We start from the raw sequence: 16674 nt of genomic DNA on the forward strand, positions 1-16674 counted from the left end.
CATATTCTTAGATATAATTTGTCGTTTTAAGAATAGAAGTGCACACAATAATTAAGAAGCAAGTCATTAGAGATGAAATATTTGCTGACTGTAACAGAATTGCATTAGCATTTTATTGTAGAAGATAGAATTCTTGAGAAAGAACTTTGATTCTTCTTCATCTCTCATATAGTCCATTTTATATAAGTAATTTCTGTTCATCTTTAGAATTCTGTGTTAAGAAGATTGACATGTAGCATAAAGTGAATATAATTTGTTAGCTTCTGCTCCATTTTGTTTAATTTAAACACAAAGGTAGGTGTTGTCAGCAGGGGTGCGCTTTTTTTAAGCAGTTGCTATATGTATTGTATCATTACTGTTATGTAACTAGAAGCTGAATAGCAACACTATTGCCATATTGCAACTGAGTAGCATACTGAACTGCTTGTGAGAAATGAATGGGAACACTAGTCCTGTATATTTGCCCAAGGCAACATCTGGATGGTGCATACTTTAAAGAGTGCTAAGCTGTGCTCGTATCCTTTTATACAAAAACCCAAGGCTTGCAATCTGTCTTTATGTAGAGAGTCATGGTTATTAATTGTAGTTCCAGATATGACCACTAGTGAGAGGTCCTCATGCTTCAGTCAGCATTCCAATCTTGCCCACTGTCAGAATCGAATTTCTGTTGTTGTTAGTGTGTATAAGAATGTATCAGTGAAGGGGCTATCTGTGAAAACTGCAGCTGAAAATGGGGATTTTTTGTTTCAGAGTTTGTGTTTATTTGTTTGCATTTAGATCATTCAGAATAATATGCAACTGCATATTAATACAATAGAACATCACAAAACTCATTAGGAAGAAAGTGGTAATGTTGACATAATAGGTATTTTTTAAATTTATGTAAGTCTGTTAGTGTGTATTTGGGGTTTAAATCACTCAACCAGTGACTTTCACTTGGCAAAGTTGTGAGTGAAAGAAATGAGCCATGGTGTTTACTGGTGAATGAGATAATGGCCATTGTGATGTGCTGTTGTCAGTAGATGAAAGTGAGAAGTTAGATATTTTCGACAGTTTGTGTATATATACAACCTTTGCCAAAGACATTTCCTATATGGGAGAACCATTCAGTGAGTACTGCTGTCCTGTCAAGTTTCAGTCTTGTTACAAATGTAGTTGTGTGCCCAGAACTTTTCAAGTTTATAAGGGACAACAGCAGCACAAATCAAAATGCATTTGTGGTTCTCAGATTTTTTACATTGAGTAAAACAATCTCGACCTTAATTAAAACATTGATTTTTCAGTCACTAACTTTGTTTTGGTAGAGAAAGTTTTTCATTCTTTTCTCTCCTTGAGGTTTTCCACTTTTCTCAGATTTTCCAGGCTATCTTCCATAATTTTGATGACTCATTCCAGTCTCATATTTTCTTAAAATAAATTCTCCTAATTTCATGTAAGTTCCTATAGTCTTCTCAACACTTTTTTGTCAGACACGCAGTCTCTGTTCTTCCCTTAGAGTGAGGGACCATGTTATGTATCTGTAAATAAGTTGAAAATTTGTTTAGATTAGTGGGTGGATTGAAACTATCGGGAATAGAAACAGTGACATGAAGAGCCCAACAGAAAAGGGGGAAGAAAGGAGATAGAAGTTGTTTATGCATATAGAATGTATGGAGGACAACAGAATTATGGCAGAATAGTGAGATACAAACTGCTTGGAAAAAGAGAATTGGCAAGATCAGGAAAAAAATGAGAGATTGATAGTTTCTTAGACTAATATGTGGCAGCAGTTGTGGTGGTGGTGGTAGTGGTGGTAGTAGTAGCAGCAGCAGCAGCAGCAGTAGTAGTAGTAGTATTGGTGGTAGTAGTAGTAGTAGTATTGGTGGTGGTGGTGGTGGTGGTAGTAGTAGTAGTAGTAGTAGTAGTAGTAGTAGTAGTAGTAGTAGTAGTAGTAGTAGTAGTAGTAGTAGTAAGGCATGAATATATAGCAACACATGTATTGCTCTTTAAGTCAGACACAAACTTGACCATCTATTAGGCAAATCTATCTGATGTCCTCAATGACATAACTGCTTCAGAGCAATAAAACATCATGCAGCAGTAAGTATCCCACTCAGCAGTTAAAGTAATTGCCATACTGACTACACGATTCACTGGAGAGTAGGGGAAATTCTCTCTCACCCACAGACTGAGTGATTTTGAAACAGCTAGCTTGACCATTAGACTTGCAGCCAAGACCCTGCGAAGTTCACTCGTTTGCTCATTAAACAAACTTAGTATTTATGTGCGTATTAGCATCAGACTCCTGTACTAATTATATCAGTTTCCTGAAAAAGTGGCCTGTGTTAAGGGTTTCTGCAGCTTTCAGTTTTTAATTTGGTGAGTGTTCTTATAATTTGATGGAGATCATTACTGCCATTACACTATTTGCATTTAATAAGTATAAATTTATATAAAGTCTGTAAGATTCCTCTTTTTAAATGATTGAATAATGATTTGGCCTCAATTTGCCATCTTCAAGGGAAGCAATACTAAAGGAAACTTGACATTATTTACTTAAGGCATTTTATAACATTTGAGTCATTTAAATTTAATCTAATTTAAAATCCATAAGTAACTACACAAAGCTGAGTCCCTTTTGTGAAGCCAACAGTCACTCATCTACTGAAAATTTTCCCAATATTTCATGGAAATGAAAGGTTCATTACCATGTTCACAAGCGCCTGACACCAATTCCTGTACTGAACCAGATGAGTGCAGTCCGCACCACCCCATCCTATTTCTCTAAGCCATGTACCAAATCTCATACCCATTTTACTTTGCTTATGTCATTCCAAAGAATGTATCCAAGTCTCTGGCCCCATGTAACATTTCATAACAAGGTGTTCTTTTTCATTATGACAAGGAGTGTAACCCCACGGCCAACCCCAAACCTGGAGGACCACTCCTTTTCGGCTGTTCTCGATTTCTTGTTCGGTATGTCCACAGTTACCCTCCATATTTGGAAACCATCTCTTCCTTCTGCTGCGTGAGGACTGCCATACCTTGGTGATAAAGGACCCGATTTACATGGCAGTCTTTAAAATCTTAGAAATAAGCTGAAATCCCATGTTGGATGGAAGTAAATGCTTTTTGTACCTGTCAGCATAATGCTGACAATTGTGTTTTGTATGATAAGCTCTCAATTGTGTTTCAGGCATCTATTTTATCATATCTTGCAGCATCTCTTGACGTCAACATTTCCACTCATATTGGCCACTATGGAGATGCCTTGCTTAAAATACCTCCTTAACCACCCTTCACGTAACCTAACTACTCTAATGCTCTCCTTTTAATATCTGCTACAAGACTGGGGGTTTATATAATTCCTTCCTTTCTTGGTCCATGCTGTGTCTCCAAATCCCTTGCTCAGGTACAGATCCATATACCATCTTCAAGAGTTTTCTCTCTGACATATGCATCATAACTTCAGTGTTTTTATTCATAGATGATATTTCATACCCACATATCACAACTGGTTTTAACGCAGGTTGTACATTCACATTTTTTTTAAACAAAATTCTACAGGAGGTGTGCCAATGAATGTGACAGAAGGAAATGGAAGTCATGTTACAAAGTTCTTCTCATGGCTTGATTTCTTGGTGTTTGGTATCATGCTCTGTCTGTCAGCTCTCATTGGGGTGTACTTTGCTTTCTTTGCCAAGAAGAAACAGAACACAACAGCTGAGTACCTCATGGGAGGCAAAACAATGGGCATATTCCCAATTTCTATGTCACTAATTGCAAGGTATGTGAAAAGAGTTGTATTTACAAAATAACGTAATAAGTGCAATAATAGATTACACGAGTACGATAAATATGACACCTGCTACATTGTGATAAACACTAAAAGTAATACATGATAAGCAACGGCTTCCCAGCCATCCTGTACATTTGTAAATAATATATACAGCTGTTATAGTTTTACGTGGTTGTCTCTTTGAACATCGACATCCCACAAATAATTTGTGAGTGTCAATTATGTACACTGCCAGCCTACTACAGGAAAACCTCCATTTGAGATAGTTCTGGGGAACAGTGAATTTGAACACTGAACTAAGGGAAATCGTAAAGTTAAGGCTGAGTTGTCCCTGGTATGGAGCTGTATCGTGGTTCGGAAATATAGCTCCATGCATTCTTAACCTTGCTGCTTGCTTATATTTTCTTGCAGTTACATTTCAGGCATATCTCTATTGGGTTTACCAGCTGAGATGTATATGTACGGAACACAGTACTGGATGGTCATGTGCCCAGAGGCATTTGTCAGCATCACTATGGCATTGGTCTACCTACCAGTGTTCTACAAGCTGCAGATCACATCGTCCTATGAGGTAATTATCTAGGTATTGTATGATAAACATTACTTATTTTGGCCATTGTCTATTGTCTTTTGAGTTTTCTCAGATATAATATTTTGGAAACCTGTTATATTTCTTTCATCAGGTCTAAAAGAGGAAGTCCACTACAAAGGGCTACTCTCAATTACTTAACAGTGAAAAAAGTTCTAAGTAAATACATATGCTGGTAACATCTGTTGTCAGCATTGGGAAATAACAGGACAGTTTCAATTAATTAATGAAATAAATAACAAGAAAACAATACTGTAGTTCCCCTGTAGGCTGAAATCCACCAGTAACTAGAAACATCTAAGATAATGATTGGTCTCCAATAAAGAAATGAGGATAAAGATGACAACATTCCCACCCACGAGAGATGATTAATCTGATCAATATAAACCAGAAAGAGAAGAAAATTTCATGAAATAACCCAAAAGAGAGCCACTTTAAGTTCTGCTGAACTGTACCTTTCTGACCTCACTAATGAGCGGCGTCCAGTGTAAGAAATTCCCCTACTGGATCAGCGTATCAGAATGGTCACACAAGCTGTGTGGACCACATATTTGTATTTTCCATATTTTCTGTCTGATTCACTTTGTAAAACCTAACCTTGATTTAATGGCCTTCCTCATACTAATATCCGTGTGAGATTTGGACCTGGCTTAGATATTTGGGGTTGTACTGTGTCATAATAGAGATGGTTAGATGCTGTCATCTGGCAACAGTGGTATTGATTCAGTTCCAGTATGTTCCTTGTAGGACAACTGATTGATAAGTTAGCACTAGAACTCATTAGTTAAAGGCTGTGCAGAAATTTCCTTTCAAAGTATCATCCGTGTAATTTTCCATATATGTTACCATCTGTAGGAAGTGTATGACAGGCCTGACAGCTGGTATATTACCTTTGATGCTCTACGAAACCTACCGAAACATAGTTAAATGGACTGTTCTGAGAGCATGGGAATGCATGGAATTTAAACGTAATTATTATTATTTTACTGCAATTGGGTGTTCACCCGGTGGTGGTAGAACTTACACTGATACAGAAGTCTATAACATAAGAGAACAATACAAAACAAAATACATACAATAAACAAGGTGCACACAGTGCAAATCCAAACATAAAGTTATAAAAGGGCACGTGCTTGTGTTCATTTCACTGCACTCGAACAAGGACACTTCACATCACTTCACTTGATTCATTTAACTCCGCCTAAGGCCTCTGTACTTGCAACAGCTTTCCTAACCCTATTTCTGAAAGTGTTTAGTTTACAGGAGAAAGACGCTAGTATGCCTGCAGGTAAACTGTTCCAATCCTTTATGGTTCTGTTTACAAAGGAATATCTGCCAACATCTGTTCTTTGTTTCCTGCTTCTGACTTTCCAAATATGATGGTCCCTACTCAGGTAACATGGTTTAAGCAGGCTATCCCCTATCGCTTTCCAAGCCGGTCTCTTGGTGTATGCCTTGTAAAGGACGCACAGATGGGCTATCAATCTATGCTGTGCCAGAATTTCCCAACCAGATTCATCTGTAGGATTTGCAAATTTAGTCACTCTTCTTTGTACCCAATTTAAAGCGCTAACCTGTCATTCTCTGTATGAGTCCCAGTATACCGAACCATATTCAAGTATCAGTCTCACTATTGATGCGTAGGCTAGACGTTTCGTGTTATCATCCTGTTTCAGTATACGCATTATTAAATGAAGAGCCTTCCATGCTTTTCGTAGGGTATAGTTTACATGATCTGCCCATCTTAAATCGCTCTGTATGATTATTCCTAGGTACTTGAAGGTATTTACCTCTGGAATCAGTTGGTCCCCAAAATAATACGTCAGTTGATCCTTCACCCTACCTCTCATGAAACTTACTGCTTTACTCTTATCTGGATTTATCTTCATTTTGTTTATAAATCCAGATGAAGGGTTAATTGTCACTAATTAATAATAGTTGTTGTACGTGATTGTGGGCACAGACAGCTTATGAGTAAGGGAATTTAGTTTGCCCATTTTAGTGTTATGTCTTTTCTCCCACTCACTCTTCCCTTGAAAATGGCCCTTTAAAGGCCAGGTGTTCATTACACAGTTTCTCATGGCCTTGGTCTATCTCCCATAGGTTTATTCTGCCATTATTTCTCTCATTTATTCTGTCTTACAGTGGGCCTCTGTATCCTTAAAGTCTGATAACCCAACTTGTGAAAGTTGCCTACAGGAAAATGAATTCGCCGCACACATCCTATGTGATTGGAGGCCATAGCTTATTTAAGATTTCGTCACTTGGGTCAGTTTTTATGGAGCCAAGTGACTTTTATGATCCCCCCATAAGCAGCGTCCTACACTTTATTAAAAGTGTGGGATTAATAAAGGGCTAATCCAAGGAGAAGCACAATAGATCATTGAAGGTCTCAGTTGGGGGCTGGATTTTATGGCCTACCCCATACATACATACATACATACATACATCCTTAAACTCTTTCTTATTAACTCCTTCCACCTCTTAATGGTCCACTCAACTGTTATCCCCTCCAGTCACTTTCCATCATAAAAGCCAATATTTGGTTCATTCAGGGCCACAGTTCCATTCACCCTTGTCACATATCCATACATTTTTCCACACTTGCCTTTAGCAGGTTCTTCTGAAACAATGGCAATTATCACTCAGACTGCAAAACATCTTTTCCCAGATGACAGTGTTCCTTATACTTATGGACTGTCCTATGATGGCATGTAAATGACAGGAGGTAAGGTTCCATGAATTATTGACACTCTGCTCATTGTATTTAAAACAGTATGTAGTAGTGTCAGCCCAGTTTCTATTTCATGCTATTCAAATTTGAAAAAAAAAATCATTTTATTTAACTACATTAGAAAGGACAGAACTCTCTTAATTTTACCCAGTTCTCTCAGTTCAGTTGTCAGTCTGTCACTGTTCATGTTGTAGAAACAGTACCTGAATGTTATGTTGCAGTATCTGAACCTCCGATTCAGTCCAGCAGTGCGGTTGATGGGATCCATTATATTCCTTGTCAAAATGGTGAGTCATAGCACAGCAACAGCTGTTTTTTTATAAATGAAAAGTTTAGAAACTGCAGAATGGTACAAGGTGTATCGGAAAGTTCCCAGACTAAGTCAGAAAAGAAATTCTGCCTTAACTTGCTCAATTTTTGCTGCCATTTCCATCACAGTAGTCACATTGGGAACATGTAGAGCAATCCCAATTTCCTTAATTCTGTCAAGTACCATGTGTGATTTGCTTTGGATGTCAGACACTGTTTCGAAACGTCGTCCCTTCAATTTTATTTTCAGTTTGGGAAACGAAGCGAAATCAAAGGGGGTAAGTCCGGTGAGTAGAGAGATTGGGGAACGATAACCATGTTGTTATTAGTCACAAACTCTGTAGTTTTCATGGACGTCTGGGCGGTCACATTGTCACGATGAAGGAGCCAGTTGTGGTTGCACAAAAGTCCCGGTCTTTTTCGCCTCACATTTTCTCTCAAGCGTCTCAAAACGTCACAGCACAAGTCAGAGATGACCGTTGTGTTAGGAGGAACAAATTCACGGAGAACAATCCCCTTCACATTGAAGAAAACAATGTACATGCTCTTTGTTGAACTCCAAACCTGCCTCGTCTTTTTTTTACAGATGATGATCGTGGGCCCTTCCACTGCGAGGATTGTTGCTTTGATTCTGGATCATAACGGGAAATCCAACTTTGGTCACCCGTCATGATCCTAGAGATATTCGTAAAAGTTGGGTCGTTGGTTAACCTTTTCTTGTAGCTCAAGACACACGCTTATGTGCCGCTGCATTTGGTCATTTGTCAAGAGCCGAGGAACACATTCACAGCAGTGGAGTGTGTAATCATCGTTTAACCTTACGTTGGGCTCCATTTTCTTGTAATCGTCGTTTCACCGTTGCTGCACCATGTTCTCTTTATACCCGTTTTCTTACTTACTTCCACTTACTTTAACTGTCGTCTCCGGTCGCTGGCTGCTGGGCTACTACTGGTGGTGGCGACTGCAGCTGGCTTTACCCTGCTCCACTTATCGCCATTTACACACCCCTGATCTTTAGAATAATGGGTTGTAATTTGGGCGCCAGTAAACTGATACTGTCAGTTTACTGATTCATGTGGGGTTGCTGTAGTGGGTAGCTAGTTCTCCGGTAGAGCTAAGGTTCTGTTCTCAGGTTGATTGGCAGGGTCTCGCTCAGGAAGGGAAGTGGGGAACTCCTGTTATAANTTACTTCCACTTACTTTAACTGTCGTCTCCGGTCGCTGGCTGCTGGGCTACTACTGGTGGTGGCGACTGCAGCTGGCTTTACCCTGCTCCACTTATCGCCATTTACACACCCCTGATCTTTAGAATAATGGGTTGTAATTTGGGCGCCAGTAAACTGATACTGTCAGTTTACTGATTCATGTGGGGTTGCTGTAGTGGGTAGCTAGTTCTCCGGTAGAGCTAAGGTTCTGTTCTCAGGTTGATTGGCAGGGTCTCGCTCAGGAAGGGAAGTGGGGAACTCCTGTTATAACACACACACACACCTTATTAGGTTGATGATTGACTTTGAAACACTTTATTACACTTCCCTGTTAAGTTAGGTACGACACTGATTTTCGTCTGAATACTGAACTGTTTACTGGGTTTCAAATATAATTTCGATATTATAAATTCCACTGAACTGGTACTTTAATTTTCCGTTTTAATCACACTTTAGGACACACAGCTTATGCTTTGAGCGCTGTAAGCGCAGTAAGTCCACAAATTTTATGTAATTAATTATAAATTTTGGAGTGATGCAGATTTTGCGTCCGTATGGTTCTTGAGTTGGAGAAAATACTAACTTAGCAGAATGACTTCTCCTCANTTTATTACACTTCCCTGTTAAGTTAGGTACGACACTGATTTTCGTCTGAATACTGAACTGTTTACTGGGTTTCAAATATAATTTCGATATTATAAATTCCACTGAACTGGTACTTTAATTTTCCGTTTTAATCACACTTTAGGACACACAGCTTATGCTTTGAGCGCTGTAAGCGCAGTAAGTCCACAAATTTTATGTAATTAATTATAAATTTTGGAGTGATGCAGATTTTGCGTCCGTATGGTTCTTGAGTTGGAGAAAATACTAACTTAGCAGAATGACTTCTCCTCAAAACTCAAGAGCCCTCTCAGTCCACAAATCAACTCCCAAAATTTCGAGGATTGGTCACTTTTGGAAAAATAGGAGTATTTAATTAACTATTCACCCAATCCGTTTAGGGATTACAGGGAATTTAGGCCCTAAAGACTTAACGTACATTCTGTCAGTAGCTTGACAAATGCTAAGCTTGGCTTGGATCTCAGGAAACTCCCATCTTTAAGTTGCAATGATCAAAACTGTCACACATCGTATTCTCAAAGGACTCTGACAAGCAAAATTTTGTGTAACTTTTTAAGGGACCTAGCTGGGGGGGTGGGCTTCCTGTTTCACTTTGCATCTGCATTTACCAGTCGGTCCCCCCCCCCATTCGAGAGTTGGGCTAAGCCTCCTCCTTGAGAGCAAGACATAGCCTATGTACCTCTTGTCCGTTTGCTGCATGTACAAGTAAACGTAATCGAACATGGTAATTAACATGGATCAAAACATGCTACTAAATTAAATCAAGCTGATCTCCTGGTAAACTCCATAACTGATTCCAACAGTTTCTGCGAGCTCATGGATTTTTCGGCGACGGTCTTCGTGGATGGGTTCTCGAATGTTTTCAACATTTTTTTTTTGGTTTGCTGGTGCTTGGTCACCCTGAACGTTCATCAACTTCAACTGATAACTCGACCGGCCATGAAACGTGAATGCCATTCAGCAACTGCTGTCTGGCTTAAATAATGTTCTACAAAAGCTTCACGAATAATTTCAAAGATTGTGATAACGAATTTACCGAGCTTGACGCAAATCTTGATGCAGATACACTGCTCGATTTTGCCAGCCATCGCAGACAAAACGAAACACGAAGTCGAAAAAGCACTAGTGTAAAAACAGTGTGTGTGCACAGCACGGTGTCATGTGGCAGACTGATGCAATAGGCTTGCGGAAGTGTACCTTTGCCTCCCCTCTTATCTTCTTTCACCGAGGTAGTTATAACAATAAGAGTCTGGGAACTTCCTGATAGAACCTTGTACACTCAGAGGAGGCCTTGTATTAATACTTGTACATCACACAGTAATTTACCAAAGAAATTAAACATTTCAACACAGATCTGGTAATTGCCCGGTTTTTGCACAGTTTCTTTTGCTCTATGATTGTACATTATCTCTCCTTCCATGCTAGCTACAACATTTGTGAACATTGGTCTGTCTCCAGGAGGAGAGAAACTAATTCCTTTATCTTCTGTGACCCAATCATCTCCACATCTACCAAGTAATTTACTTATCAAATTTCATTTTTTTTTACACATTTTTGCGTAATTTGTAAACATTTGGGGCCGCCTCTGACCAGCAAATCATCCTTTATATGTCATAAGATCAGAAAATTTGTTTATTTAGTTTTTATTTTTTGCTTAATATACTACATGTATTCATGTATTATTTATCTTTTCATTTGTATGTTATTGATTTAATTCATTTTTACCATAGGTAACTTTGATTTATTTTTAATTTCCTTGGCAGACACTCTCAGTGACTTGTTTTATAGAATATTAAATGGTGCAATGATTAGTGAATAATGAACTGGAGAGGATGCAGAAAGAATAGGTTATGGCCAAATTTTAGAGTACTTAACCTGATATTTGCTTGGAGACTGAGGAAAACCATAAAAAATGTTAATCAGAATATCCTGTTTCTGGGCCAAGATTTTAACCGAGGATACCCTGAATATGATGCAGGAATTTTGCTTATTCTTGGTATCATTTATTGTTTACATATCTGTTTATTTAATAATTTGGTGTGTTCTCATGTACATATTATGAAAACTATACTGCAATTGTGGTTCATACTTGGCTAAACAGACAGTGGATGGTTTCATCTCAAATTATAAATAATCTTAATTTTATGCATTTAGAAAGTGACTTAATGTTTCCATTATTTTAAAAGAAGTTTCTGTGCCATTTGTTATCATAATTTGAATTAAATTTTCTGTTTCAGCTACTGTTCATTCCCATTGTCATCTATGTGCCAGCTTTGGCCTTCAGTCAAGGTGTGTCATAACTAAAATGTAAAATATTTATATAAGTTACCTTCATTTTTCTCTGTATAAAAGGCTAATGCTTCTTATTTTGCTTGTAGCATGCATGAAAGAAAACAACTGCATACAAAGTTTTGGTATGGAAATCTTAAGGAAAGAGACAACTTGGCCAGGATAAACAGGTGTGAAATGGATGAATCTGACACCTGTGGCAGGCTCTTGTGAATACAGAAATGGACCTTCAGGTTCCATAAAATGGTGGAAATTTGTTGACTAGCAGAGTAGCTATTCTAAAGAAGGACACTGCGTTAAGTATTACATTGAACCAAATACAAGGAAATACAGTTTTTGACTCTCTGCAAGGTGGTGTCTGAATGACCGTTAAAATAAGAGATCTGTATGATGAATGAACATCAAGGCAAATGAGTCATGAGAAATTACAAAGAACATGTTTTGAAAATGGATGTTCTCAAATGTAGAGTACATCTGTTTGTTCAGTTGCAGTTGATACTCTGTCTTTATAGTATTGTTTCTGTTTTATACAGGTTGATGGACACATAAAGTCTTAGTTTCTTTTTCTTAATATCTGCTGTCAAAAATAAGTACACTTCACTACATGCAGTGCTGCAAAGTGAACTTATTTTACTCAATAGTGCTGCAGCCATTAAAGCAAGAACTCTTTTGCGGTAATCACGGTTATGTTTGCGATTAAACCTGCACACATGTAACCGTGATTTTGCTGTTCTGCTCCTGCTGCACCTCTAAATTGAAATTGCTCTTCTAAAAGGTAAAAGCGTGCTATACTTTCATTGAGGGGTGGGGGGCAGTTTTCAAATGAATTGTGAAAGGGTTTTGAGAGTACTGTTCAACATTCAGGATTGTTGACTGACTTGAGTTTGCCCATCATATAATGTTCAAGAAAACACGATGGACTGCAGTCACTGGATTGGAGATTGGTTCTTTGTGACAAACCCAACAGAGTGGGTGCTTCCCTTCCTTTGACCCGTGGACACAAACAGATCCAGTTTCCAAGATGTTGTGCTTCAGGACACTAGAAGACAGTTTCCAAGATATTGTGCTTTAGAACACTAGAAGACGAAGTCCAAAATCTCAGTGATCTTGAGTAACTTTCAAACCTTGTCTGAGTCTGATTGTTGTTATGCAGTACAATGCATTATTGAGAGTATGGTCTTCTGGATTGTAATGCCATGCAGTTCAGAGAGAGCCTGATATTTCTGAGAGACATATTTTCTCCATCTTCAGAGTCAAAGAGTATGTCAAGCAAGAAACCAGCTGAGCTTTCCACCTGTTTCTGCTGTTTTTTTTCTCCTTGGATTACTGTTTGACTCTGAAGATGGAGGTGGTATGTTCTTCCGGAATGTTGGGCTGTCTCAGGACTGACATTACAGGAGACTGTGCTCTTCATAATTACTGCTGTGAGAACCTCAAATATAGCAATGTAATGTCAGTATGTGATATTACGTATTTGCTAGTGTGTGTGATACATTGCATTGTCAGTACCTAAGACAATATATTGTTAATTCTCTGTTTTACAGTGACTGGCATTAACCTTCATTTAATTACCCCGATTGTGTGTGTTGTGTGCATATTCTACACCATGCTGGTAAGTTGAATAATGAGTTAAAATTGTACAAGTGTTGGAAGGGCACAAACTGTAGCATATTTTCACTGTTTTGTAAATCTAAAACATTTAGCACACTCCTGATTATGGCTAAGCAGAATAAGAGTTCTTGGATATGCATGAAGTTACTGAAATACATTTCCTAATGATGGTCATTGTTCTCTGATGAATGTAGCTGAGCATCAGTTGCTCTGTTGCATGAATTAACTGAGAATCACTGCTCTATGCCATAACCCACTTACAGGCCCACCTCATCGTCATGTTCTTTTCTCTGATCCCTTTGCAATGACTTAAAAGTAAAGTACTTTCTTTCACTTTCATACTCCCAAAGCCCTTGACAGCTGGTCTCTTTAGCCACTGAATACATTACAACATTTTTGGAACAAGTTTAAAATTCTTAAATATTACATTAAGAAAGATACTTGAGCTCTTTCTAATTTGGAAGTTTCTTGCTTGAAATATTCTAATCACTGTGTGCCATGTGTAGGTAATGTACCTTGTGAACTGCTCCTTGTTTCCATCTTTTGATTCTGTCTGCCTTCTATGCATGTGTCCCCCTTACTCATTTCCCCATTACCTCTCTCCCCTTGCAGGCCATGTCCTTGGAGCTTAGGGCCTTTGCCTCCCCTTCCCTGCTCCTGACAGGCAGCCTGTCAATACATTGCCTGAGTTACGTTCCCCCACATGTAGGCTCTTTTCCATCAAGATGGTGAAGGTGCATAAGCCTTTCTGGTTTGTTAACTCTCAGTTCCACCGTTTCCTTTTTTGTCAGTTCAGTTTATTAATGTATTCTGTATAGTTTGTTATTTCAGTTCCTTCTGAACATTTTTTCCATACTAGAAGCTTACTATAGCTGAACATTTGTACTGAGATGATACACAGTTTAAATCTCTGCTGGAACTTCTGACTCTACTAGCTGAGGGTTATCATTGCTTCGCATGCAAATGCCACGGTACACCTTCAAAATGGTTTAGGGCTACGTCCTTCCAAATCCTTACCTAATCACCATTTATGATCTTTCTGTGTCATTTCATATTTTAGAGACTTCAGTGATTGACCAGTATGGATATAATATAACCTAAGGATCTGTTCTGTATTAGGCAATTTAGGAGCACTGCATCAGGTCTTGCAGTTATGTACGTAGTAACAAGTAAAAATTTCAGATTCATTGACAAGTGATGAATTGAGACAACTGTGTCCATTTAGGTACGATCCTGGTGTCTGTTCTGTGGGGACTGGGAATCCATGAAAGGCCTTGGTCAGTAAACAGTTCCTAATGAAGAGGTTATTTCAAAAATTGTAATCAGCTGCTTTATGCAACTGATGTATGCTTTTGTGCTCAGGGAGGCCTGAAGGCTGTTGTCTGGACAGACACTCTACAGACATTCATCATGTTTGGTGGTGTAATCATTGTCATGATACTGGGAACAATAAATGTTGGTGGTCCTGGTGTTGTGTGGGAGCGCAGCCAGCAGAGTGATCGCCTTGAATTTTTCAAGTAAGTTGGCATGTAGTGACCTCAACTTTACACATGTAAAATTTTGTTGATGAAATCACATGGAAAGATATAGCCTATGAAGAGAAGTTCATAGGTTGGTAATATTAATATAGAGTTTTGATGTTAGATCTGGCCTGATGGGATTTAATTTAAGCTTCTGTCCTGATCATGATGAAATCTCATACTTCACAGGAACAAGATTAGAGTGTACTCCAGATATATCTTTTGTGAGTCTGAAGGGTTCTGATGGTTGTGTATAACACTTGGGAATACTACATTTTTGAACTTCAACCATCATCCAGTGTTCTGAAGAATATTAAGAACATGTGTCAGAAATTGGATGCGTTTTCATCATCAGCTGAGCATGTGGGAGACACCTACTCTCTTGAGTCCATTAGAAGGAGCTAACCTCAATCATTGGACAGTCATTCAGCCAGTATGGCACATTGCTGCTTGCCCTTGCCAACACAGTCGTTCTTGGTTGTGAGTACCATGGGACTCATGACCATATTTTACTGTGTCATGATTCTGAGAGTCATGCAACTATAGCACCATCTGCAGAACAGCAAATTGATCCACAACAAATGGAACATTGCATCTATAATATTATCTGTGAATGTGGAAAAGCTATATGGTAAAACAGGCAGACCACTGCCTGTGTACTTCCATGAATGTAGTAACAACCTCTAAGAGGGTCTTCTAGAAAAACTGAAATTACTCCATCATGCCTGTGAAGAAGATTGTAGGATAGGCTGGGATGAAGATATGTTTTTTAAAATGGAAAGTAAGAGCAGATTAGGGAACACGAGGCATCGGTCTACATGGCATGTCTAACCAATCCATTCAGCCAACCCAGTTTGAATATTTCTCCCATATGGATTCCCCTAATTGGCAATGGGGTAAGCAATTCACAGAAAATGTCACTATGATCAGCAGGATCTTCACAAATATATGATCTTAGTTCCAGCGTTCAAATATCTGTTGCACAGATGGTGCTAGTTGTAGGAAAAAATGGTTTTACAACATGGAAATCTTCAAATTAATCATACGTATTGGCTTTCATTTTATATATATATATATATTTGGCTTGGTTTGTTGCATTTAATTTCCCCTTCCTGTTATCTCTGTTGGCAATTCCTGATCTCAGGTGTATGTTAGCTGTAGTTATACTGACATGGGTTGTCCAGTGATTGAGGCTAGCTCTTTCTAAGGGACCCGACAGAATAGGTGTTTTCCCTCACCTGAGGACGGAAACAGATCCAGTTTCCGAAACGTGTTTTTCTTAGTTATATTAAAAACCAGGATGGTGGATAAAGTCCGAAAACCCAATATCTCTGTGTGTTATACACCATCGTCAGAATCCTATAGTAACTACTTCTAAGAAACTGAATTAACCAGCGAATAATACACTTAAACCACAGAGAAACTAGAAACAAACTTAGTAATAAGACTGCTTTCAGATTTTAATAGGTGTTAATTTTATTTAAAAGCTATTCTCTCTACACAGAGACAAATTACTTTTTTCTGTATTTTGTTACTACATTGAAAAGTTGGTCTTATATGCAGATGATACTAATTTGTTAATTACTGGATCAGATGAAGTTGACCTTCAACATAAAATAAAAAACGTGATGAGAGAGTTAAATATAGGGTTCAAGAAAAATAATAATATAGTAAATTTTGAAGAAAAAAAACATTTGCTATTTCATTTCATCCAAAACAAATGAGAGTTCTGTTAAGACCACAAATAAATTTTAAAACTTTAGAAATTACCTATAAATCAGAACTAAGATTTTTAGGTATTTACATCGCAGAAAACCTAAAATGGGGCGTCCATGCTCGATTTTTAAGAGCTAAGTGATGCAAAGTAGTTCTTGTGATAAAAACATTAAAAGAAACGTTGAGCCCACATATGATAAGAAATATCTACTTTTAAAATTTTGAGTCCTGTCTGCAGTACGGTATTATATTATGGGGAGGGGATAACGAATGTGACAAACTCTTTAAACTGCAAAAAAA

At 38.2% G+C, this 16674-nt stretch overlaps 1 protein-coding gene across 3 annotated transcripts in view; it reads left to right on the forward strand.

Moving 5' to 3' along the window:
• Positions 1 to 1935: 1935 nt before the first annotated feature.
• The window catches only part of LOC111874902 (sodium-coupled monocarboxylate transporter 1), a 31983-nt gene continuing 17244 nt past the window's right edge, over positions 1936 to 16674 (forward strand). Inside the window, exons 1-7 of one of the 3 annotated variants that reach the window (XM_023870766.2) lie at positions 1936 to 2358; positions 3547 to 3766; positions 4190 to 4349; positions 7323 to 7388; positions 11476 to 11527; positions 13072 to 13139; positions 14501 to 14655. In XM_023870766.2, coding sequence (XP_023726534.1) covers positions 3558 to 3766; positions 4190 to 4349; positions 7323 to 7388; positions 11476 to 11527; positions 13072 to 13139; positions 14501 to 14655 — 710 coding nt within the window. In that variant the 5' untranslated portion in view covers positions 1936 to 2358; positions 3547 to 3557. The remainder of the gene's footprint in view (positions 2359 to 3546; positions 3767 to 4189; positions 4350 to 7322; positions 7389 to 11475; positions 11528 to 13071; positions 13140 to 14500; positions 14656 to 16674) is intronic. The other 2 variants (XM_023870765.2, XR_002844632.2) reach the window with 2 other exon arrangements.

This window comes from Cryptotermes secundus, unplaced genomic scaffold (genome assembly GCF_002891405.2).
Source record: "Cryptotermes secundus unplaced genomic scaffold, Csec_1.0 scaffold516, whole genome shotgun sequence".
In the NCBI taxonomy this organism is placed as follows: Eukaryota; Metazoa; Arthropoda; class Insecta; order Blattodea; family Kalotermitidae; genus Cryptotermes; species Cryptotermes secundus.